General features: G+C 38.4%; 4 protein-coding genes across 4 annotated transcripts in view; all 4 read right to left on the bottom strand.

Moving 5' to 3' along the window:
- Window positions 1-8,040, bottom strand: part of LOC113684518 (uncharacterized) — a 52,458-nt gene extending 44,418 nt beyond the window's left edge. Inside the window, exons 1-2 of the mRNA XM_089191821.1 lie at window positions 7,928-8,040; window positions 7,060-7,160 (exon numbers count right to left, since the gene is read on the bottom strand). Coding sequence (XP_089047947.1) covers window positions 7,060-7,160; window positions 7,928-8,026 — 200 coding nt within the window. The 5' untranslated portion in view covers window positions 8,027-8,040. The remainder of the gene's footprint in view (window positions 1-7,059; window positions 7,161-7,927) is intronic.
- Window positions 3,125-4,260, bottom strand: LOC149035634 (ficolin-1-like). The gene is made up of 2 exons (XM_089191828.1): window positions 3,797-4,260; window positions 3,125-3,494 (listed from the first exon to the last, which is right to left on the bottom strand). The coding sequence occupies exons 1-2, from the start codon at window positions 4,123-4,125 to the stop codon at window positions 3,269-3,271; spliced, it is 555 nt and encodes a 184-aa protein (XP_089047954.1). The 5' UTR covers window positions 4,126-4,260; the 3' UTR covers window positions 3,125-3,268.
- Window positions 8,041-8,654: 614 nt separating the features above from the next.
- On the bottom strand, window positions 8,655-13,359 carry LOC149035633 (microfibril-associated glycoprotein 4-like). Its single transcript, XM_089191823.1, has 4 exons — window positions 13,016-13,359; window positions 11,247-11,361; window positions 9,993-10,404; window positions 8,655-9,690 (listed from the first exon to the last, which is right to left on the bottom strand). The coding sequence occupies exons 1-4, from the start codon at window positions 13,346-13,348 to the stop codon at window positions 9,468-9,470; spliced, it is 1,083 nt and encodes a 360-aa protein (XP_089047949.1). The 5' UTR covers window positions 13,349-13,359; the 3' UTR covers window positions 8,655-9,467.
- Window positions 13,360-17,546: 4,187 nt separating this feature from the next.
- Window positions 17,547-22,766, bottom strand: LOC149035632 (microfibril-associated glycoprotein 4-like). The gene is made up of 4 exons (XM_089191822.1): window positions 21,326-22,766; window positions 19,734-19,848; window positions 19,028-19,439; window positions 17,547-18,728 (listed from the first exon to the last, which is right to left on the bottom strand). The coding sequence occupies exons 1-4, from the start codon at window positions 21,656-21,658 to the stop codon at window positions 18,506-18,508; spliced, it is 1,083 nt and encodes a 360-aa protein (XP_089047948.1). The 5' UTR covers window positions 21,659-22,766; the 3' UTR covers window positions 17,547-18,505.
- Between the last annotated feature and the right edge of the window lie 2,678 nt (window positions 22,767-25,444).

Here is a 25,444-nt window from a genome sequence, read left to right as displayed (position 1 = left end):
TCTTTTGTCTACTTTTCAATTAGGTTATTAGAGATATCTACTGTAAGCGTACCTTAGAAATCCTGACGAAAATGGGCGCGAATGGGCCGCCGGGATTTAGAAACCGTAATTGGGGTAATATCTTCCTCCTCTCGATGAGGGAAGTCGTTTTTTGAGTGTCATATTCATCTGCATATTTCCTTAACTGCTACTTCAACGGCACAGTCTCAACAAATGTGACATCTGTCACATTCCCACCTTCCGAAGTAGCTTGAATGCCTCTATCGCTGCTGAGCCCCACTGGCTGATCTCCAGAGTTAAAATCGTTCCCTAGTCCGCCAACAAGTCCACTTTGGTGGAATCTTGTTGCTTCGTGTAGACGCCCAGTGGTAAAGCCCCTGTCTTACCCTTGGTAGTTTCCTCCCGAACTGTCCTTTGCCTCAACGGACGATACCTCTCCACAAATTCTTTCATAGCACTTTCAGCCTCGAGGTTGATCTCCTCTAAAGGTAGCGGTCGCAAAATGTTGACATTTGCAAACGCCGTGCTGGTGCGGGGGACAAAATAGTAGGATTTTTCATGAGTAAAATACTTGGTTGCCCATTTGTTGCTCTCTTCAACGACTCCTTAGTAATTATTCCAAAGTCTTGGGAATACTGCATGTGTTGAAGGTCCTATCCTTAAAATGGGAAACTACGTGTAGATTCTCCACAACTGTTGTGAGTAATGTGCATAATTCAATGTCTTCGACATAATTATTGTTAATTGAAGCTATGCTGTTGTGCACGCGGCGCATTCCTTCTTCGAGACGCGAGACTTGAGTTTTATTAGACACAGTTTCTTTAGGGCCATTGGTTGCTGTGGTTTCTTTTATACCGTGCCGTTGTTCCACCTCAGAAACGGTCTTTGTGATGTTGTCGTTTACATACGATGCTTGGTCTACGGCATCTTGATGAGACGTGTGCTTTCTCTATGCTTTAATGCTTATAAATCGGTATCTATAGGCGTTCTATACAACAGAGTAGGCTTTTAACTAATATATTTATATCAATACCAAATACCAAACCATGCCAATACATACTGTTTAATTCGCTTCCTGTTCCAGCCAGTATGGTCGGAAGCCCCAGATTCCACTGCTCATCCGTAGCTAAGACAAAATTGACGCTCTTCCCTCCTTAGTTAATCTCGGAGGCCATATTTACTGGGCAACTCCTTTAGACCAAGGAACCAAATAAGGTGCTTTTTCAGCGTGAGTGCGGTGTTTATATTCTTAATAGGAATGCGGCTTCTGTGACTCTCAAATGCCGTTTCCGAATCAATTCGATAAAAGCTTACAAGCATTGATGGCCATCGCGTAATTTGACACTCGAGTTGGGTATCAAAGACCATATAACCAATATGTGATATATGACCTTGATGTGGATGGTCCATGCGGTAATTATTAACGAAATATGACACTCTGGTCTACTCTTACTGATATGTGATAAAAAACGTACTTTTATGGGACGAAATAAATCAACTCCTCATTTTACATCCAGTTTTAGGGTATTTAGGGCGTTCCGGTCTTTTGTCACCTGTCAGTGAAAGCCCACCATACAGTTGTTAGTTAAAATTTTGGCCATGTGTCAGTTGTCAGTTAACCCCACCCAGACCCTCTTTTATCGTTCAAGAACTGTTCCCCAGGCCCTCAGGGCAAGTGTTTCATCCGAGGAGATATTGGACTCGACTCACTAACTGCGGTTTTCTCTCAAGTCAACACACCGAAAGGTTCGATCGACCAGGGTCTGACGAATCGCTCTGACGAAAGGCTAAGGCTGGAAACGTCAGCTTTGAAACTCTTTACGCAGGCCAATTTACGTCATCGACTCACTTGATAATACTTCATTACCCTGTTATACTTTTCCATTCACGCAGAATAACAGTTTCTTTATTCCTCTTTATTCAGAATATGTAGCTTGACAGGTAGCTTGACACATCTAATCTACTATCCTGACCTTCCACGACTATTTCAGGTAGGATCTAGGCAGGAGATTATGACATAACCTCTCTCTAGCAGGGTGAGAGGGGGGAGGGGTAACCGTTTTTAGTTACCCAAGTTAATGTGACCCGTTATCAAATAACTCAGCCTGGGCTGGATGCATGGTACAACTCCTGACAATTTTGCAAATATGCTTGACATTCCCGCGGCAATCATCTGATGCAGAACACACCATTTATGAAAATAATTTCTCGATTTTTTAAAGTCAGGATACGTGTCTGCTCGCAGTTATTACGCACAGTAATTATGAAGTGCCGTGCGTTCGGACTTGGACGACCACAATAAAGAGCAAGCAGTAGACAAGTGCTTTACATAACTGCTTTATTATACAGAACTGCATAATATGAACTAATCTTTTGATATGATATAATGCTACAGCCACGTGACTGTAGACTGTTATAAAAATGATTATTCAATAACTAAGGAAATAAACCCGGAATAATAGTAAACGGCTATGGTAAGACCAGAAGCTAGAGATGAAGTTATGGTTTTCTTAAATAAAATTGACGGCATATGCATTAAAACCCTTTACATTAGGCTCCCTTTCCCAACAAATGTTACTTTGCGCCAGGATCAACAAAGACAACTTAATCATTTACATGTAGACAGATGAATACTCAAAAAGTGGCAAATAAAAAAAAAACGGGAATTGAACAGAACTATAAGTTGAAAATAATGAAATCATAATAATTTCACACACATTTTCTATGAGAAGAAAGTTGCATTATTCTAAGTTCAATAAATGTTTTAAAAGTTTTTCAAATATTTAATCCCTTTCCCATGTTAATTTTGTTGAGTTTGCTCCTTTATCTTGACCATGCAATATGTAACCGATATGTTAACTACTGTGATTATATTCATTCCTATTACCAGCAGCTAAAAAAATAATGACCATTAGAACAATGAATTATCTCCTTTAGTATCGCATGAGGTGGCCCACTCTCGCCAGTTGTTTTAGTTCTGCACTGAACTGGTTCTAGCGGTGCCGCTAATTTTCCAAATCACATTATAATTCATACCTCCACAGGATGAATTGAAAATGGCCCTAAAATTACGTAAACCGCTGTACAGGGCTCAAAAGCCCGATCAACAAACCAATGTGTAGCTTCGTTATATACGTTAATAAAAAATGCGACGGGAGACTGAGAAGAAAAGGATCGATAACTGGAGTGTGTTATGGCCGTGGTCTGGACCTAGCTAGTCTCTTCGTGAAAAATCAAAAGAAAAAAGAAAAGAAAAAACAACACTGATCTACTTTACTTTCATTTCTGTACGTTTCAGTGAGTAGAGATATCCTTTAAAAGGAAACCAGTTGACACCATTAGCAAATGAGGAGTGACTTCCGTTGAGATACAACCCGTTTAGATTGGAATGCAGACAGGCTCTGTACCACCAGGCACCTTTGAACTTCTGAGCACAGCTGCCGTCCGGTTTTACGTCGTCGTTATCACTATCTCTCGTGGAGAACTGCATATCACTACAAAAAGTTAATACCACAAAATACGGTTTGTAGATCTTATGATTAAATTGAATGAACATTAGATAGAATTTGAGCTTTTGGTACACTAGTTCAACATCTCATAAGCCAAAATCGGAAATGGCAGATACAAAAAGGAAAAATAAATAGAAAATGAATGAATTGAGAATATTTTTAGGATTCCATCTCTTTACTCGCACAAGTCTCGAAAAGAATAGATATAAAAATATTTGCCTGCAAATTATCAGACATTTTACTTTCAACAACCCCATTCCTCATTTCTAAACTACTGTTTATAATACCTGTGTACATTCATACCGTCGCCGGCTGTCCCACTGTATCCACCAATTAGAATTCGGTATTTATCTGTCTGGTCCGCCACCTTAAATGTCGCGTACTCAGCGTATGTGATGTTACCTTCGAAGTCCTCCAGGTCAACTCTCAACGAAACGTTACCAGCGGCTGTCAAACGATGAAGATTGTCATTTCCAAGCCAAAACTCGCCGTGTAAATCTCCGAAGCCATTTTTGTAGGACGACCAATCTCGATAGAAATCAACAGAGCCGTTTAAACGTCTCTGAAAAACAGTCCAAGCTCCATCGTTCGTGGTCATGTCACACAACACTTGCATGGCATTTCCGCCATCTGGATTAATAGTGTACACGCCGCTAGATGTGACACCATCTTGATAAAGTAGAGCACAACTTTTGGGTTCTCCTGGTTGACGAAAAATTTGATTTGAATCGTACGCTTGGACTATAGTAAAAGTAATTTATTTTTACTTAGTCATGGGGGTAGTGTTTCTCTTGATGATGAATGATTATTACGTTTGTAAAATACCAACAACAACAACAATTACAACAACAAAGGAAATTTATTGAGAGGAGGGGTTGATCAACAACTATAGAAATTGTGTACAGCTAGTGCTCGAGGTGTGAAATTTCTAAGTTCGAGCAGTGAAAGCACTATTGTGCCGGTTTTCTTTGCTTTTTTTCTTTGCATTATTATTGTCATTATTATTTCACTTACTACAGGGCTTTCCCGTGTAACCATGCTTGCAAATGCATCATGCACTGTTGGTTCGAATGTCTACGATGCAGATTTCGTTTTTGCCGCAATCTGACTTATCTCGTTCGCATACGCTCTGATTGTAAACAACAACAATGATGATAATAATATTAGTGAGAGTAATAAAATTTATAATGATGATGATAATATATCAATGATGCCGACGATTAAATTGATGATGATGATGTCATTATTATTATTAACAATTGTTTATCGAAGTAGAGGTGGATAGTGGTGGATATTTAGCGAGCCGTTGAGTGGCCTACGAGGTGAATATCCACCGCTTTCAACGACACAGAGGAGAGTAACTGTTTTAGTTTAAACCATACAGATAACAAAAGAATTAGCCAATCTACTACAATACGTTTGGAAACTGAAATCTTTTTACCACAATTAGTAGCAAAGTTGCAATTTGATTGGCCAATTTGTCGATGTCGGCTGCTCGCGTCTATGTGTCACACAATGGCTTTATCAGCTCTCTGACCAATGTAATGACCGATATCTTTGTCGATAAGAGTATAGACCACGCTAGGCTACTCTCGACTTGTTAAATAGCAGCGCCATTGTCAATCTACTAGGTCGTTTTATGTTATGATGAACTGAGATAATCTCTAGCTTTCAATCGGAGAAAAAAAACTTCTTAACTAAACTTTGTGGTTAGTAATGAAAGAGAGTTCTCTATGATTCCCTAATGTTTTGTAAAAATGCTTGAACGAACGTGTCTGCTTCAATTTCGCTTTTTTTTTTTATATTTGTCGTTTAAGGAGGCTCCATAGGGTTTTTTGATCGCGCGAGATCTGGGTGCGAACATAGTGGGGGCCTTGAAAGTGACAAAATAACATGGCGGCTCAATACGCCTGAAAAGAGGTCAACCGAAAACAAAACACAATGGGAAAGATTGCTAAAAGGCGACAGACTCGAAAGTTTACGCTTGCTCAGATGTAGATCCTAGCGAAGTTCTATTCCATCGCGTAATGTTTTGCGACAGAGAAATTAGGGATCTTTTGAGCACGATTTATGGCGTTTCCTAAGATGGAATTTCCTAAGATTTGTCGGACCATTAAACATATTTGTGCCCTTCCTAGTGCCTGTTGATAAAACAATTCATAGGACCAAATTTGAGATAGAGAAAGATAACACCAAATTGCAAATAGTGTGGAAACTGCCTTTAATTTGTAACCCTTTTTCTCCAACTTTAAAATGATCGGCAGGACAAATTTCACAACTTATGAATATTTTGAAAGATTTCATCGAATTTGAAGAATTATAACTGGCGAGCGCCTCCCTTCGTGGAGCCTCAGCTTTATCACGAAAATCACTTTGATAAAATTTGCTACAGCAAACGATTGTCCGAACCTTGCTCATCGCCTTTTGATGGCTTTTAGTGACCCTGAAAGGCAAAATCGTAAAACTTTTCTAAACTTTTCAAAAACAATACAATGGCGTGCGCGCCAACATTGAGAAAAATACACTATAGAGCCTCCTTAGATGAATTCTGCAATTTTATCAATTTATTTTCTTTTACCATTAATTGTCATTTTCTGGAACTTGTTCGTATATCTAGGTGGTAGTCAAAATCTTTTGAAATGCATTGCAAATACCTTTATCCCTCTGTAACTGAAGTCTTTGTTCTCAATGAAGTTGGCCCTAGCTAGCCTCTCAAATCGACCCGAGTCGCTGATCTGGCACTTCCATCTCTCAGGTTTGTTCTTTTTGCTTCCAAAGTTGTAAGACTTACATCGCTCTTCGTTGACACACTCCTTTTGTATTTAACATCAAATCTTATGGTCTAAGATTCAAAGCAGTTTCTTTCATTTCTTCTATGTCTTTAAGATAGTGATCAAAGTCAAAGATGAAAAATATCAGAATGAAACTGGTTTTGAACATTTCAAAAAAAGTAAAAATAAAAAAAGGAATGGGCAAAGAATATATACATGTAGATGTTTGACTGCGCACATCAGGTCTAGAAAAAAAATCCATAACTTTGGGTCCACATCTGCAATTGATAGAGTCCCCCACTGCACAGTTCTTAACCCTTTAAACCTCAAGAGCGACCAACATCTAATTTCTCCCTTCAGTATCACCTGTGAATCACACATTAAGGTCAGGAGAACAAAGGAAATGATCACCATTGAAACATTCGCATTTGATGGGTGAACAAATTCTCCTTGTCAGCACCTTATGAAAAGTATAGAGAACAGTTTGGAGAATACATATACTGATGTTAGGGTGTACAAAGTTAACCCTTAATTCTCCCCTCTAATTGCTGCACATTTCCTAAGAAATTAGTTAAAATAATTTGGTTTTAGATCAAGAAAACAGCTACCAGATAAGTTTGAGTATTCTTATTACCTTATTGCAGGATTACATTGAGATGTTATGGGGAGAAGTTACATGTTAATCACTTCTGAGAGTTAAAGGGTTAATTCCCTTGCATGTGGAAATTTTCTCCCTAGGGGCCATAAAAAGCCATGTATATGAATAAACAATTGTATACTTAAAAATTTCCTGTCCTGTGTGGATCAGTGAGTGACGCTTCAGATGGTATGGTCTGATAAAGGATTTGCCACATCCTTCAAACTCGCACTTAAAAGGTCTCTGCGGGTAAAATTACAATTATAGCCAATACTCATATTTCTAGACAAACACTGCAGGCAGAAAGCATGTTTGGATACCATTATCTCGTGTTTATTACACTATACCATTTATTACACATGGATTAATGAGCAAGTGGTCATTCAGGCTAAAAATAGGCTAAATTTAAAAAAAAAAAATGCCTAAAAAAGAAAGCCCAGTATCCATCAAGCTTCATAAAAATCTGGCAGTCCTTAGGTTTAGCTTTTCAACTGAATTGATTGGGTGAACACGTACTCCATAAAATGAGATTCTTCTCAGAAAGTGGCCAATTGGAGTAATGAGAATTTGCCTTTGATTGCTTTCCAATAAAATTCACTCTGTATTTCTGGAGAAGAAAGCACTGTACTGGATCTTCCACAGTTTAGTGAGTTGGAGCTTTGGTGTGAACAAGCATGTAAGATCGTGTAATACATGTAAGCTTGCGGCTATTGCATGACGTCGTCTGTAATGCACGATTCCGGCATAATCGAATTACACACTAAAGCTTAAATCATTTTAAATGAAATTTAAAGGAAAAAAGCGAGTTATATTTAAAGGGAGATTTTTTTTGGCCCGGTTCTCAACATATAATAATTCCTCGAACTCACGTTCAATGCCTTAGTGACGAACCAAAACGTACCGGACGAACAGAGTAACAGCACGTGTCAGATGAACTACCCTTTCAATTCACAGTTTAAAGCGCATAAAATCTACAGATTTTGTTCGAAGGACACAAGACACAAACCTACCTCTCCTGTATGGGACCTCTTATGCTCCTCAAGCCTCCATTTCTTATTGTAACCTTTCCCACATTCTAAACAGGTATGACCCTCGCCAAAGTCCGCCATGTTTTGGAGGTTTGTTTGTTGAAGAGAGACTAAGTTCTAGTTCTAAGTACAAACCAACGTCGTTTCCAGGGTCTTCTCTCCTCTTACGTCTTGCGAAAAACTTCCCCAGGGTTCCCCAGGCGTTTTTTATCGAACGATATGGAAAAAGTCTATGACTTTGGAGTCAGTAATCTGATTTATGATTAGGGAGTCGTGTATCCTTGTGCGATCTAATACCCGGACCATCCACTATCATTTTATGTAAGATCTGACGTAATCTCTGTCGGGGGGCGGGGTTGAGAGGGGAGTGGGGGGGGGGGGTTGTAGGACCAGTTTTAACTTACTACGATCGATGATCCTTCATTAATCTGTACTAAGGGTAGCTACCGTTTTCAGTAACGTAAGTTAATGTGACCTTTTCATAAATAACTCAGCCTGTGCTTGATGCATGGTACCACTCTTGACAATTTCGTAAATATGTTTGATATTCCCGCGGCAAACTTCTGTTGAAGAACACACCGTTTATGTAACTAATTGCTCGACTTTTTAAAGTCAGGATACGTGTCTGCTCGCAGTTATTACACACAGTTATTATGAGGTGCCGTGTGTTTGGGGAAGGACAACCATAATAAAGAGCAAGCAGTAGACGAGTGCTTTTACAAAACTGCTTTATTATACAGAACTGCATAATACGAACTTATCTTTATGATAAGATATAATGTTACAGCCACGTGACTGTGGTTAGCGTGCTCTGACCTGCTCTAACAAGATTATTCACTAACTAAGGAAATGAACCTGGAATACGAATAAACGGCCACATTAAGACCAGAAGCTAGAGATGAAGTCATGGTTTTCTTAAATACAATCGACGGCGTTCGCATTAAAACCCTTTACATTACGCTTCCTTTCCCAACAAATGTTACTTTGCACCAGGATCAATAAAGACAAATCAATCATTTATATGTAGACAGATGAATACTCAAAGAGTGGCAAATGAAAAAAAAAACAAACAAACATGAATTGAACAGAAGTATATGTTGAAAATAATGAAATCATAATAATTGCACACAAATATTCGATGGGAAGAAAGCTGCATTATTCTAAGTTCAATAAATGTTTTGAAAGTCTTTCAAATATTTAATACCCTTTCCTTTCCTTCCTTTCGTTACTTTTGCTGAGTTTGCTCTTTTATCTTGACCATGCAATATGTAACCGATATGTCAACTACTATATTATCTTTGTTCCTTTTACCAGCAGCTTAAAAATAATGGTCATTTGAATAATGACTAATCTCCTTTAGCATTGCGTGAGGTAGCCCAGTTTCGCCAATGCTTTTAGTTTTTCCCCGAACTGGTTGAAGCGGTGCCGCTAATGTTCCGAAGAATCACACTACAATTCACACCTCTAGCTAGTCACTTCGTGAAAAATCAAAAGAAAAAAGAAAAGAAACAACAACACCGATCTACTTTACTTTCATTTCTGTACGTTTCAGTGAGTAGTGATATCCTTTAAAAGGTTTCCAGTTGACACCTTTAGCAAATGAGGAGTACCATCCGTTGAGATACAATCCGTTTAGATTAGAATCAAGACAGTGATTGTACCACCAGGCGCCTTTGAACTTCTGAGCACAGCTGCCGTCCGGTTTTACGTCGTTATCATTATCTCTCGTGGAGAACTGCATATCACTACAAAAAGTTAATACCACAAAATACGGTTTGTAGATCTTATGATTAAATTGAATGAATATTAGATAGAATTTGAGCTTTTGGTACACTAGTTCAACATCTCATAAGCCAAAATCGGAAATGGCAGATACAAAAAGGAAAAATAAATAGAAAATGAATAAATTGAAAATATGTTCAGGATTCCATCTCTTTACTCGCACAAGTCTCAAAACGAATAGATATAAAAATATTTGCCTGCAAATTATTAGACATTTTACTTTCAACAATCCCATTCCTCATTTCTAAACTACTGTTTATAATACCTGTGTACATTCAAACCGTCTCCAGCTGTCCCACTGTATCCACCAATTACAATTCGGTATTTATCTGTCTGGTTCGCCACCTTAAATGTCGCGTACTCAGCGTATGTGATGTTACCTTCGAAGTCCTCCAGGTCAACTCTCAACGAAACGTTACCAGCGGCTGTCAAACGATGAAGATTGTCATTTCCAATCCAAAACTCGCCGTGTAAATCTCCGAAGCCATTTTTGTAGGACAACCAATCTCGATAGAAATCAACAGAGCCGTTAAAACGTCTCTGAAAAACAGTCCAACCTTCACCATTCGTGGTCATGTCACACAACACTTGCATGGCATTTCCGCCATCTGGATTAATAGTGTACACACCGCTAGATGTGACACCATCTTGATAAAGTAGAGCACAACTTTTGGGTTCTGTTGACGAAAAATTTGATTTGAATGGTACGCTTGGACATTAATAAAAGAAATTTATTTTTACTTAGACCTAGTTCAAACGTCGATCTTTACATGTACCAAACCTAACGTTTCTATTAAGTACATGTAAAGATCGACGTTTGAATCAATTAGGATCGGCAGATTTGTATTCGGATCGACAGTGCCGTTCTATCCGACTCGGCTAGTCGGATAGAACGGTAAAAGATCGAAATTGATTCATACGTCGTACTTTACATGTACCGAACTTAATGCATACATTATACATACGTTAAAATAATTCTGTTTTACCCACAATTCAAGAAAGTTCGCTTACGTGCCATGCGCGAAAGCCTTCGAACCATTCAAACAATATGGCGGGAAAGGAGGAAGGCTCGTGCTCCTCTTGTTTTAAATCCACAAAATATACCTGTATACCCATTGGTAGGCATTAACCGCTGACTACAATGGAGTTATGTTCAGTTTTGCAATTAGGATCGACTAAATTCGGATCGACGTTTGAATCAACTGCCGCTCTTAATTATTCGAGTCGACCCAAATTGCAATTAGATTCGGTACATGTAAAGATCGACGTTTGAACTAGGCCTTAGTCACGGGGTTAATGTTTCTCTAGATGATGAATGATCATTATATTTGTAAAACACCAACAACAGCAACTACGACAACAAAGAAAATTTACTGAGAGGAGGGGTTGATCAACAAATATAGAAGTTGTGTACACCTAGTGCTCGAGGTGTGAAAGTTCGAGCGGTGAAAGCACTATTGTGCCGGTTTTCTCTGCTTTTTCTCTTTGCATTATTATCGTCATTATTATTTTCACTTACCACAGGGCTTTCCTGTGTATCCATCCTTGCAATTGCATCTAACACTGTTGGTTCGAATGTTTAGGATGTAGATTTCGTTCTTGCCACAATCTGACTTATCTCGTTGGTATGAGCTCTGTTTGTAAACAACAACAACAATAATAATAATAATAATAGTGAGAGTAATAAAATTTATAATGATGATGATAATATATTAATAATGCCGACGATTATAATGATGATGATGATGATGATGATGATGATGATGTCATAATCATTATTAACAGTTGTTCACCGAAGTGAAGGTGGATAGTGGTGGATATTTTTAAGTGGCCTGCGAGGTAAATATCCACCGCTTTCAACGACACAGAGGAGAGTAACTGTTTTAGTATATACCACACAGATACCAAAAGAATTAGTCAATCTACCACAATACGCGCGACTTTGTCTCTCGGGCTGCTCGGAGATGAGTAGTTCTTGCTAATCGCCTCCTACCCAGCCAATCAAAGCTCGCGTAAAGCACTCTTCACCTTTGTGGTATATACTAATAAGGGATACAGCGATTTTTTTTACCACAATTTGCAGCAATGTCGCAATTTGATTGGCCAATTTGTCGATGTCGGCTGCTCGCGTCTACGTGTCACACAATGGCTTTATCAGCTCTCTGATCAATGTGATGACCAATATCTTTATAGATAAGAGTGCAGACCACGCTAAGCTATTGTGGACTTGTTAAATAATAGCGCCATTGCGGCAATTTCAACCTACCAGGTCGCCTTATGTTATGACGAACTGAGATAATCTCTAGCTTTTAATCAGAAAAAAAACTTCTTAAGTAAACTTTGTGGCTAGTAATGAGAGAGAGTTCTCTATGATTCTCTAATTTTTTTTATTAATGCTTGAGCGAACGTGTCTGCTTCAATTTCGCGTTTTTTTATATTTGTCGTTTAAGGAGGCTCCATAGGGTTTTTTGATCGCGCGAGATCTGGTTGCGAACATAGGGCGAGCTTTTAAACTGACAAAATAACGTAGCGGCTCAATAGGCCTGAAAAAAGAGGTCAACCGAAAACAAAACACAGTGGGAAAGATTGCCAAAACGCGACAGACTCGAAAGTTTACGCATGCTCAGATGTAGATCCTAGCGAAGTTCTATTCCATTACGTAATGTTCTGCGACAGAGAAAATAGGGATCTTTTGAGCAAGATTTATCGCGTTTCCTTAGATGGAATTTCCTAAGATTTGTTGGACCATTAAACATATTTGTGCCTTTCCTAGTGCCTGTTTATAAAAATAATTCATAGGACCAAATTTGAGATGGAGAAAGATAACAAAAAATTTCAAATAGCGAGGAAACTGCCTTTGTAACCCTTTTTCTCCAACTTTTAAATGATCGGCAGGACAAATTTCACAAATTGTGAACATTTCGAAAGATTTCGTCGAAGCAAATTGCAAAGCAGAATTATCATTGGCGAGCGCCTCCGTTCGTCGAGCCTTAGCTTCATAACGAAAATCATTTTGATAAAAATTGCTACAGCAAACGATTGTCCGAACCTTGCTCATCGCCTTTTGATGGCTTTTAGTGACCCTGAAAGGCAAAATCGTAAAACTTTTATACAAAAACAATACGATGGCGTGCGCGCCAACATTAAGAAAAATGCACTATAGAGCCTCCTTAGATGCAATTCTGCAATTTTATTAAATGATTTTCTTTTACCATTAACTGTCATTTTCTGGAATTTGTTCGTATATCTAGGCGGTCGCCAAAATCTTTTGAAATGCACTGCAAATACCTTTATCCCTCTGTAACTGAACTCTTTGTTCTCAATGAAGTTGGCCCTAGCTGGCCTCTCAAATCGATCCGAGTCACTGATCTGGCACTTCCATCTCTCAGATTTCTTCTTTTTGCCTCCAAAGTTGTAAGACTTACATCGCTCTTCGTTGACACACTCCAATCTACAAGAGCTTTCTGATTCCACCTCTATCTCCTTTATCACGCTCCCGTTGAGTTGTCTCCCGTCCATCCTCTCGCCAAAATTAGCGGCTTGAAATCTGGGAAACGTGTTTGAAATGCGACTTGTTGCATAAGCAGTGACACCGAACAAGAATAATGTTAGTACGTGCATGTTTAAGCAGATAAGTAAGTCAAGAGGTTTCCTCAGCCAAACTTGGGATGCTAGGGATATTAGTCAGACTCGTTGCGTAAGTTTTTTTAAAATTTGATCCAGCCAAAGACTTGTAATCTCAATGCGCTTGGCACCTGGCAATTTTGCCTATTGTTAATTCTTACCTTTGTTATTGTAAAAATTATTCGCTAAATTCACAGTCAGCACCTCCAGCACTCTGTGGTTAACATTTGGCGTTATTTTAAACAACAATGTTACGAAATAACATCTACTTTGTAGAGAAAAACAATTGGGATAGAAATTGTTTAGTCTTTGTAACTTGTTTGAACCTTTCAGATAAGCTAGAATGGAAGTTCTCTATTTAATATTTAAAAGATCCGTCTGAAGAGATCCTTCAATTTGAAAAGAAATAGGATAGAAGGGATATTTTGCCAACAGCTCCTTTATTAAAAGGTGGTATTTTCTAAATAAACTGTGGTGCTGCGTCGGTGGGAGAGTATAGTAGGTAATTAAGTGTTAAATATAAGTTGAAAACCAAAATTGGCCACCGTAAGGAGGAAAAAAACTGACGTTTTGAGCGTTAGTCCTTAGTCAGAGCGATTAGCGAAGAGTGCTGACTAATCGCTCTGACGAAGGGCTAACGCTCGAAACGTCAGCTTTTTTACTCCTTACGGTGGCCATTCTACATTTTCAACTTAGTTGTTAACACTAAATTACCTGCAGTTCCTTTGTTACTTATTTTCAATAGCTTTGAAGTTGCTCTCATTAAACTTTTTTTATGTGCTTGCAATAAATTAACTGAGAGGCTTTCATTGTGATTGTGTGAGCTGAACACAAAATGATAAGTAGGGTAAGGTACAAATGAATGGAGGGGGTAATATTCTAGAGAAACTGTGGTAGCCACCGTAAAGAGTTTCAAAGCTGACGTTTCGTGTGTTAGCCCTTCGTCACGAAAAACTGTTTGTGAAAAAGTCCTGCATAGTCCAAGAGATCACTGTAAAAGCTTCTGCTTCTTGCGTTGTGCTTTTGTAGAGAAATTATATATATATTTCACGCATTTTTACATGTGAGGTTTTCGCCTCTCTCACGATGTTATACATTTACGATTCTTTGGCTCAAAGAGAAAGTATTTTTAGAGTAGGAAAATAGAGTATGTAGTATTTAGAAGTGCATAAATAAGTCTTGCTAAAACAAAGCTAAAACAGAAATTAATTCTTAACAAATGTTTAAAAGGATATGCCTCAACAGGCGGTCAGACATTCCAACAGCGTGTTTACAAAAGCTTAGCGACAATGATAGCTGCATACACATTGAAGTCTCGTGGTTGGTTGACCATCTAGAGGTGTCTGGGGGAGGGGGAGAAGGAACGAAGTGAGTTTCTCATATTTAGGGACACTTTCAGCCTCCAATTGCCTCGTTTTTCTTGTGAAACCAACACGGCAACCATTATTCTACTACGTAATATAAACAGTGTGCGATTTCTTTCTTTAAACTACTAAATGTCCAGCAGCCAGGCATAGTCTGAAATAGACTAAATGTCCGGCAGTCAAAAGTTTTCACGCAATTTCCGCCGAAAGGTTCTTTCAAACTTCTTAAGAATGTCCAATTTTTGTGAAGGAATGTCAAGCGATTACAAAAATTTATTTGGTTTCTTAGGGGACAAATTCTCCGAGCCTGTGCATACTATAATATCGCTCGGTTGTCGACAACTTGGAAATTCTATGCTTCTGATCGGACTGCCGGGCACGGTCCAAATGAACTAAATTTGTTAAGAAATGTAAAGCGACTCCAAAAATTAATTTTTTTTTTATTGGATAAGTTCTCCTGCAGTTTGATCAGAAGCGTAGAATTTCCAAGTGTCGACAACCGAGCGATATTGCGGTATGCACAAGCTCGGAGAATTTGTCCACTAAAAATACCAAATTAATTTTTGGAAGTTGCATGAAAACTTTTGAGTGCCAGGCATTTAGTCTTTTTGAGACCGTGCCCGTCTGCAGAGCATTTGGTCACAGCCTATATTTACATTTTACGCGTTTTTATATGTGAAGTTATCGCCACTCTCGCGATGTTAATTACTAAGCCATTTAAGATTCTTTTGGCTCAAAGAAAAAAGTATTTTTAGAGTAGAAAAATAGGCTAGTAACTAGTAGTGCATAGATAAGTCTTGCTAAAACAGAGTTAAAACAGAAGTTAATTCATAAGTAATGTTTTTAAAGGATATGCCTCGACAGGGGGTCATACAATCCAACAGCGTGTTTACAAAAGCTTGGCGACAATGACAGCTGCATACGCATTGAAGCTTCTTGGTTGGTTTACCTTCTAGAGGTGTGTCTGGGGACGGGAGCCAAGGAGCAAAGAGAGGTTTCTCAATTTTAGGGACACTTTCTGCTTCCACTTGCCCTGTTTTTCTTGTGTAACCAACACGGCAACCATTATCCTGCAAGGTAAGACAAACACTGTGCGATATCTTTCTTTACACTATTTATTTTGTGACTTTTATGAGGGTCTGGATGGGAAGGGGGCTAGGCCATTTGTCAGTTGTCAGTTTAATGACTGTTAATTTTTTTTTTTTTTTTAATAGTATCTCTTTATTGCGCCGTACTCTCCAAAGGGAGATGTTAGTCTACTTACAACAAAGTTCAATAAAACAATATGAATAACATAAAACGATAACTTTACCATATCCGAATACAATACGTTGATTGAAAAGCTATTACTGCTAAATTACATTTGTGCATTGAGACTTTGATACATTAAATGAGGAACTATAACACAAGTGAAAAAAGAAAAAGAACGTAAGGAGTATTGTTTGAAGTGTTTTGGTGAGAGTTTCACTGTTGGCAGGTGTACCACTAAGTTTTTTATTTATTTACTTTTTTATTATTTAAATTTTGTTTTTATTTTATTTTGTATTTTTTTTAAGAGAGTTGAGATATTTTAACCGCATTTGTCAGGAGCTAGTTATTGACGGTATTTTCAATTAATGACTGTTAATAATTAACTTTGCGAGTTAAATATTACTTTCCGGACCTATTTTTTGGCTAAAAAGGCACATGTAGTTTAAACTCAAAAATTAAGTCGAAAATTGAAACAATAGGAACTCCTTTTTATCAGTTCTAGAATGAAATAATTCCAAGATCTTCCAAGTGACTTTCAGTCTTTGTTGGAAGGGTGTTATAAATCTTCTGCAAGCAAACTTCTGTTTGCCCGTGCAAAACATTGAAACATTCCTTTTCAACCACTTAGCCGGTCAAATGTTGGAAAGAAGATCGTCAGAAAGACAACAAACTTGTGAAGAGTCCTCTAGCACATGGTATTATGTTTCGTTTTACAATGCGTCGATTGCGATCGGCTACGATGAAATGATCGGGACGGAATATTCTTTTGTCTACTTTTCAGTTGGGTTATTAAAGATATCTACTGTAAGCGTACATTAGAAAATCTAGCGAAAATGGGCGGGAATTGGCCGCCGGGATCTAGAAACCGTAATTGGGGTAATATCTTCATCCTCTCGGTGAGGAAAGTCATAGCACTTTTAGTCTCGGGGTTGATGTCCTCTAAAAGTAGCGGTCGCAGAAAGTTGACATTTGCAAACTCCGTGCTGGTGTGGGGGACACAACAGTAGGATTTTTCATGAGTAAAATACTTGGTTGCCCATTTGTTACTCTCTTCAACGACTCCTTAGCAATTATTCCAAAGTCTTTGGAATACTGCATGTGGTGAAGGTCCCCGGTCTTTTGTCACCTGTCACTGAAAGCCCACCACAAAGTTGTGAGTTAAAATTTTGGCCATTTGTCAGTTGTCAGTTAACCTCATCCAGACCCTCTTTTATCGTTCAAGAACTCTTTCCCAGGCCCTCAGGGCAAGTATTTCATCCGAGGAGATATTGGACACGACTCACTCTCTGGCAGGGTGAGAGGGGGGAGGGGTAACCGTTTTTAGTTACCCAAGTTAATGCGACCTGTTATCAAATAACTCAGCCTGGGCTTGATGCATGGTACCATTCCTGAAAATTCGCAAATATACTTGACATTCCCGAAGCAAACTTCTGATGCAGAACACACCATTTATGAAAATAATTTCTCGATTTTTAAAGTCAGGATACGTGTCTGCTCGCAGTTATTGCGCACAGTAATTATGAAGTGCTGTGCGTTCGGACTTGGACGACCACAATAAAGAGAAAGCAGTAGACAAGTGCTTTACATAACTGCTTTATTATACAGAACTGCATAATATGAACTAATCTTTATGATATGATATAATGCTACAGCCACGTGACTGTGGTTAAGGTGCTGTAGACTGTTATAAAAAAGATTATTCAATAACTTAGGAAATAAACCCGGAATAGTAGTAAACGGCTACATTAAGACCAGAAGCTAGAGATGAAGTTATGGTTTTCTTAAATACAATTGACGGCATACGCATTAAAACCCTTTACATTAGGCTCCCTTTCCCAACAAATGTTACTTTGCGACAGGATCGACAAAGACAACTTAATCATTTATATGTAGACAGATGAATACTCAAAAAGTGGCAAATAAAAAAAAAACGGGAATTGAACAGAAGTATAAGTTGAAAATAATGAAATCATGATAATTTCACACACATATTCTATGAGAAGAAAGCTTCATTATTCTAAGTTCAATAAATGTTTTAAATGTTTTTCAAATATTTAATACCCTTTCCCATGTTACTTTTGTTGAGTTTGCTCCTTTATCTTGACCATGCAATATGTAAACGATATGTCAACTCCTGTGATTATATTCATTCCTATTACTAGCAGCTAAAAAAATAATGACCGTTAGAACAATGAATTATCTCCTTTAGTATCGCATGAGGTGGCCCACTCTCGCCAATTGTTTTAGTTCTGCACTGAACTGGTTCTAGCGGTGCCGCTAATGTTCCGAATCCCATTACAATTTATACCTCCACAGGATGAATTGAAAATGGCCCTAAAATTACGTAAACCGCTGCACAGGGCTCAAAGCCCGATCAATAAGCCAATGTGTAGCTTCGTTATATACGTAAATAAAAAATGCGACGGGAGACTGGGAAGAAAAGGATCGATAACTGGAGTGTGTTATGGCCGTGGTCTGGACCTAGCTAGTCTCTTCGTGAAAAATCAAAAGAAAAAAGAAAAGAAACAACAACACTGATCTACTTTACTTTCATTTCTGTACGTTTCAGTGAGTAGTGATATCCTTTAAAAGGTTTCCAGTTGACACCTTTACCAAATGAGGAGTGACTTCCAATGAGATACAACCCGTTTAGATTGGAATCAAGACAGTAACTGTACCACCAGGCGCCTTGGTACTTCTGAGCACAGCTGCCGTCTGGTTTTTCGTCGTTGTCATTATCTCTCGTGGAGAACTGCATATCACTACAAAAAGTTAATACCACAAAATACGGTTTGTAGATCTTATGATTAAATTGAATGAATATTAGATAGCATTTGAGCTTTTGGTACACTAGTTTAACATCTCATAAGCCAAAATCGTAAATGGCAGATACAAAAAGGAAAAATAAATAGAAAATTTAATGAATTGAGAATATATTTAGGATTCCATCTCTTAGCACAAGTCTCGAAACGAATAGGTATAAAAATATTTGCCTGCAAATTATCAGACACTTTACTTTCAACAACCTCATTCCTCATTTCTAAACTACTGTTTATAATACCTGTGTACATTCAAACCGTCTCCAGCTGTCCCACTGTATCCACCAATTACAATTCGGTATTTATCTGTCTGGTCCGCCACCTTATATGTCGCGTACTCAGCGTATGTGATGTTACCTTCGAAGTCCTCCAGGTCAACTCTCAACGAAACGTTACCAGCGGCTGTCAAACGATGAAGATTGTCATTTCCAAGCCAAAACTCGCCGTGTAAATCTCCGAAGCCATATTTGTAGGACGACCAATCTCGATAGAAATCAACAGAGCCGTTCAAACGTCTCTGAAAAACAGTCCAACCTCCACCGTTCGTGGTCATGTCACACAACACTTGCATGGCATTTCCGCCATCTGGATTAATAGTGTACACATCGCTAGATGTGACACCATCTTGATAAAGTAGAGCACAACTTTTGGGTTCTATTGGTTGACGAAAAATTTGATTTGAATCGTACGCTTGGACTATAGTAAAAGTAATTTATTTTTACTTAGTCATGGGGGTAGTGTTTCTCTTGATAATGAATGATTATTACGTTTGTAAAATACCAACAACAACAACAATTACAACAACAAAGGAAATTTATTGAGAGGAGGGGTTGATCAACAAATATAGAAGTTGTGTACACCTAGTGCTCGAGGTGTGAAAAACACTATTGTGCCGTTTTTCTTTGCTTTTTTTTTTGCATTATTGTTGTCATTATTATTTTCACTTACTACAGGGCTTTCCCGTGTAACCATCCTTGCAAATGCATCTTGCACTGTTGGTTTGAATGTCTACGATGCAGATTTCGTTCTTGCCACAATCTGACTTATCTCGTTCGCATACGCTCTGATTGTAAACAACAACAATAATGATAATAATATTAGTGAGAGTAATAAAAATTTATAATGATGATGATAATATATCAATGATGCCGACGATTATATTGATGATGATGACGTCATTATCGTAATCAACAATTGTTTATCGAAGTAGAGTTGGATAGTGGTGGATATTTGGCGAGCCTTTGAATGGCCTACGAGGTAAATGTCCACTGCTTTCAATGACACAGAGGAGAGTAACTGTTTTAGTTTATACCACACATATAACAAAAGAATTAGCCAGTCTACTACAATACGCTTGGAAACTGAAGTGTTTTTGCCACAATTAGCAGCAATGTCGCAATTTGATTGACCAATTTGTCGATGTCGGCTGCTCGCGTCTCTGTGAGTAAGAGTATAGACCACGCTAAGCAACTCTAGACTTGTTAAATAGCAGCGCCATTGCGCCATTGTCAAAACACTAAGTCGTTTCATGTTATGGCGAACTGAGATAATCTCTAGCTTTCAATCGGAGAAAAAAAACTTCTTAACTAAACTTTGTGGCTAGTAATGAGAGAGAGTTCTCTATGATTCTCTAATGTTTTGCATGCTTGTATGTAATGCTTGAGCGAACGTGTCTGCTTCAATTGCGCATTTTTTTATATCTGTCTTTTAAGGAGGCTCCATAGGGTTTTTTGATCGCGCGAGATCTGGGTGTGAACATAGCGGGAGCCTTTAAAGTGACAAAATAACGTGGCGGCTCAATACGTCAGAAAAAGAGGTCAACCGAAAACAAAACACAGCAGGAAAGATTGCCAAAAGGCGACAGATTCGAAAGTTTACACATGCTCAGATGTGGATCCTAGCGAAGTTCTATTCCATTACGTAATGTTTTGCGACAAAGAAAATAGGGATCTTTTGAGCAAGATTTATTGCGTTTCCTCAAATGGAATTTCCTAAGATTTGCTGGACCATTAAACATATTTGTGCCCTTCCTAGTGCATGTTGATAAAAAAAATTCATAGGACCAAATTCGAGATAGAAAAAGATGACACAAAATCGCAAATAGCGAGGAAACTGCCTCTGTAACCCTTTTTTTCCCGACTTTTAAATGATCGGCAGGACAAATTTCACAAATTATGAACATTTTGAAAGATTTCATCGAAGTTGAAGAATTATAACTGGCGAGCACCTCCCTTCTTGGAGCCTTAGCTTTATCACGAAAGTCATTTTGATAAAATTTGCTACTGCAAACGATTGTCCGAACCTTGCTCATCGCCTTTTGATGGCTTTTAGTGACCTTGAAAGGCAAAATCATAAATCTTTTCTACAAAACAATACAATGGCGTGCGCGCCAACATTGAGAAAAATACACTATAGAGCCTCCTTAGATGCAGTTCTGCAATTTTATCAATTTATTTAATTTTACCATTAATTGTCATTTGCTGGAACTTGTTTGTATATCTAGGTGGTAGTCAAAATCTTTTGAAATGCATTGCAAATACCTTTATCCCTCTGTAACTGAAGTCTTTGTTCTCAATGAAGGTGGCCCTAGCTGGTCTCTCAAATCGATCCGAGTCACTGATCTGGCACTTCCATCTCTCAGGTTTGTTTCTTTTGCCGCCAAAGTTGTAAGACTTACATCGCTCTTCGTTGACACACTCCAATCTACAAGAGCTTTCTGATTCCACCTCTATCTCCTTTATCACGCTCCCGTTGAGTTGTTTCCCGTCCATTATCTCGCCAAAATTAGCGGCTTGAAATCTGGGAAACCTGTTTGAAATGCGACTTGTTGCATAAGCAGTGACACCGATCGAGAATAATAGTAGTACGTGCATGTTTAAGCTGATAGGTAGGTCAAGAGGTTTCCTTAGCCAAAATTGGGATGCTAAGGTATTAGTTAGACTCGTTACGTAATTTGTTTTAACCCTTAGCACCTGGCAATTTTGCCTATTGTTAGTTCTTAGCTTTGTTATTATAAGAGTTATTTGCTGAATTCCCAGCCAGCACCTTCAGCACTACGTGGTTAACATTTAGCGTAATTTCAAACAAATATGTTATGAAATCACATCTACCTTGAAGAGAAAAACAATTGAGATAGAAATAGTTTTATTTATTCTTTGTAACCTGCTTGGACCTTTCAGATAGGCTAGAATGGTAGTTCTCTATTTAATATTTAAAAGATCCGTCTGAATATATCTCTTTAATTTAAAAAGGAATAGGATAGAAGTAATATCTTATCAAGAGTTCCTTTGTTACTTGTTTTCAACAGCTTTGAAGTTGCTCTCATTAAACCTTTTTTTTATGCGCTTGCGATAAACGAACTGAGACGCTTTCTTTGTGATTGTGTGATCTGAACACAAAATGATATCTAAGGTAAGGTACAAATGAATGAAGGGGGTAATATTCTAGAGAAACTGTGGTGGCCACCGCGAAGAGTTTCAAAGCTCTCGTCTCGTGCGTTAGGCCTTCGTCACGAAACACTGCTTGTGACACCCTCAAGAAGACTGCGTGTGAACAATTCCTGCATAGAAATTCCAGAGATCACTATAAACTATAAAAGCTTTTGCTTCTTGCGTGGAGCTCTTGTAAAGAATTTATATTTATTTATAACATAGCGCGCGTGCTTGCCCTATGTAAGTCCTACTGAGCCGCTATGAACATAATCTTTATTTATGCACGCCCGTGCGTAAATAAAATGACGTGAGCACTTTTTTTACCTGCCTTCAGAGTTTCCGTCCTGCTAAGCTGCAGTGAAGTTTCATTCTCTTTGAAATATGGAAGAAACCAACGAAGAACTGCCCAATTTTTCTATCGGCATTGACCTTTTAGGTCCTGATCCAACAAACAACAAAAATAAAGCCGAAAAAAACTCGCAAGTTGCACGTTTCGCAAACTTGTCGGAAGACCAGCTGGGTGACACTTGAGTTCATTTAGCTTTGATTTTCTCCATTTTTCGCGTAAATTTTAAGCTTCTCATTCACAGTTATCGGTTAAGTTGATAAATGTACTCGCTCAAACAAAAGTATAAAAAATGTGGCGTGTTTTTGACCAACCAATAGGGACGTTTGGTTCCTTTTTTTGTGCGTTGTGAGAATTTTGCACTCTATCACAATAAAAGGCTTCTTCGCGCAGATCCTTGTCGTGCTCTCCAAACTTCCTGCGTGCATCTATAACTCGATATACGCACGCTAAGCATGAAAAAATTCTAAAATTTGCGCGTTTTCATATGTAAAGTTTTCGCCATCCTCACGATGTTATACATTTACGATTCTTTTGGCTCAAAGAGAAAGTATTTTTAGAGTAGAAAATAGAGTATGCAGTAATAAGTAGTGCATAAATAAGGCTTACTAAAACAAAGCTAAAACAGAAATTAATTCATAAGAAATGTTTGAAAGGATGTGCCTCGACGGGCGGTCATACAATCCAACAGCGTGTTTACAAAAACTTAACGACAATGACAGCTGCATACGCATTGAAGCGTTGTGGTTGGTTGAACATCTAGAGGTGTGTCTGGGGGAGGGAGCTAAGGAAAGAAGTGAGGTTCTCCCATTTAGGGACACTTTCTGCCTTCAATTGCCTCGTGTTTCTTGTGAAACCAACACGGCAACCATTATTCTACTATTTAATATAAATACTGTGCGATTTTTTCTTTAAACTACTTATTTTGAACTTTTATCGTTCAAGAACTTCAACAAGACACCTTCTCCCCAAGCCCTCAGGGCAAGTGTTTGATCCGAGGAGATATTGGACACGACTCACTAACTGCGGTTTTCTCTTAGGTCACGTCGCAGAAAGGTTCCATCGACCAGGGTGATCACGGTGGTTTTTCTATCGAAAGGTGAATGAAAGACCCTAGTTGCATAGCCTTCCAGTGAGAAACAGTTGTAGGTGCCTGAGTAAAGTGAATTTTTACGAACGTGGTGTTGGGATTTGGGAATTTCGTGCGAGAAAGGTCACCATGTACATTTCCGTGTACGCAAATGTTCGTTATCTTAATATGAGATGTACTCAGAGCCTGTCGTTGTTAGCGTTTTCTTAGCGATCATGTATTGTTTGTATAATAGTTTGATGTCCATAAATTTGAAAAAAGAATGTGCTTTTACTCTTCATACTCTTCATAAAAAAGAAAAAAAATTGCCAGTATCCTTCTACCTTCATAAAAATCTTAAGTTTAGACTTTCAACTGAATTGATAGTGTCAACATGTACCCCATAAAATGAGATTCTACCCAAAAAGTGGAAAAATTGGAGTGAAGAGAAATTGCTTTTGATTGCCTTCTCGTAAAAATCACTCCGTATTTCTGGAGAAGACAGCACTGCATCCTATCTCCCACATTTTAGGGAGTTGGAACTTTGGTGTGAAACAGATATGTAAGATCGTGTAATACAGGTAGGCTTGCGGCTATTATATGGGCATATAAATGCACTATTCAGTCATAACCGACATACACACTGAAGTTGAATTCATCTTTAAATAAAATTTGCAGGAAAAAATCGAGTTGTATTGAAAGACCTTCAAATTTCTCGAAAGCAGATATTTCTTTGGTCAAGTTCTCAACATATAACAATCATTTGAACCCAGGTTCAATGCCATAGTGACGAACCAAAACGTACCGGACAGTGTAACAGCACGTGTCAAATGAACTACCTTTTGAAGTCACAGTTTAAAGCGATTAAAATTTACTGATTTTGTTCGGAGAACACAGATCATAAACCTACCTCTCCTTTATGAAACCTCTTATGCGTCTAAGGCCTCATTTTCTTACTGTAACTTTTCCCATATTCTAAACAGGTATGACCCTCACCGAAGTCTGCCATGTTTTGGAGGTTTGTTTGTTGAAGAGAGACTAAGTTTTAAGTACAAACCAACATCGCTTCCAGGGTCCTCTCTCTTCTTGCCACTTACAAAACACTTCCCTAGGGGTGTTTCACCGTACGGTTAGGAAATGTCTGCGGTCTTGAAACCAGTAATTCGCTATGACAAAGGGCTACCACTCGAAACGTTTGCTTTTAAACTCTTTACGTTGGCCAATTTACGTTATCAACTTAATTAATTCTACATTACCCTGTTATTCTCTTCCACCGACGCAGCATTACAGTCACTTTAGAAACTTACCCCCTTTATTCAGAATATTTAGCTTGACAGTTAGCTTGACACATCTAATCTAGTATCCAGACCTTCCACGACCATTTCAGGTAGGATCTGGGTACGAGATTATGACATAGCCTCTCTGGCAGGGTTGAGAGGGGGAGGGGTAACCGCTTCCAGTAGCCTAGGTTAATGTGACCTGAATACAAGAGATCCTCGACCTGTTATCAAATAACTCAGCCCAGACTTAATGCGTGGTACCACTCCTAACAATTTCGCAAATATACTTAACAATCCCGCGAAAAACTTCTGATGCAGAACACACCATTTATGTCAGTAATTGCCCGATCTTTTAAAGTCAGGATACGTGTCTGCACGCAGTTATTGCGCACAATAATTATGAGGTGCTGTGCGTTCGGACTTGGACAACTATAATAAAGAGCAAGCAGTAGACAAGTGCTTTACAAAACTGCTTTATTATACAGAACTGCATAATATGAACTTATCTTTATGATATAATGCTACAGCCACGT

This window comes from Pocillopora damicornis, chromosome 13 (genome assembly GCF_964200805.1).
Source record: "Pocillopora damicornis chromosome 13, jaPocDami1.2, whole genome shotgun sequence".
Taxonomy (NCBI): Eukaryota; Metazoa; Cnidaria; class Anthozoa; order Scleractinia; family Pocilloporidae; genus Pocillopora; species Pocillopora damicornis.
The sequence above is the reverse complement of the archived record's forward strand: the minus strand, read 5'-3'. Positions and strand labels throughout refer to the sequence as shown.

Bases quoted from the DNA above. Each gene is read 5' to 3' on its own strand.
- LOC149035634 (XM_089191828.1), bottom strand. From the start codon at position 4,125: ATGCAAGTGTTGTGTGACATGACCACGAACGATGGAGCTTGGACTGTT. The intron at 3,495-3,796 runs GTATTATAAACA...AACTTTTTGTAG, and splicing joins GACGGTATGAATGTACACAG to TGATATGCAGTTCTCCACGA.
- LOC149035633 (XM_089191823.1), bottom strand. From the start codon at position 13,348: ATGCACGTACTAACATTATTCTTGTTCGGTGTCACTGCTTATGCAACA. The intron at 10,405-11,246 runs GTAAGTGAAAAT...TTTCGTCAACAG, and splicing joins ATACACAGGAAAGCCCTGTG to AACCCAAAAGTTGTGCTCTA. The intron at 9,691-9,992 runs GTATTATAAACA...AACTTTTTGTAG, and splicing joins GACGGTTTGAATGTACACAG to TGATATGCAGTTCTCCACGA.
- LOC149035632 (XM_089191822.1), bottom strand. From the start codon at position 21,658: ATGCACGTACTACTATTATTCTCGATCGGTGTCACTGCTTATGCAACA. The intron at 19,440-19,733 runs GTAAGTGAAAAT...GTCAACCAATAG, and splicing joins TTACACGGGAAAGCCCTGTA to AACCCAAAAGTTGTGCTCTA. The intron at 18,729-19,027 runs GTATTATAAACA...AACTTTTTGTAG, and splicing joins GACGGTTTGAATGTACACAG to TGATATGCAGTTCTCCACGA.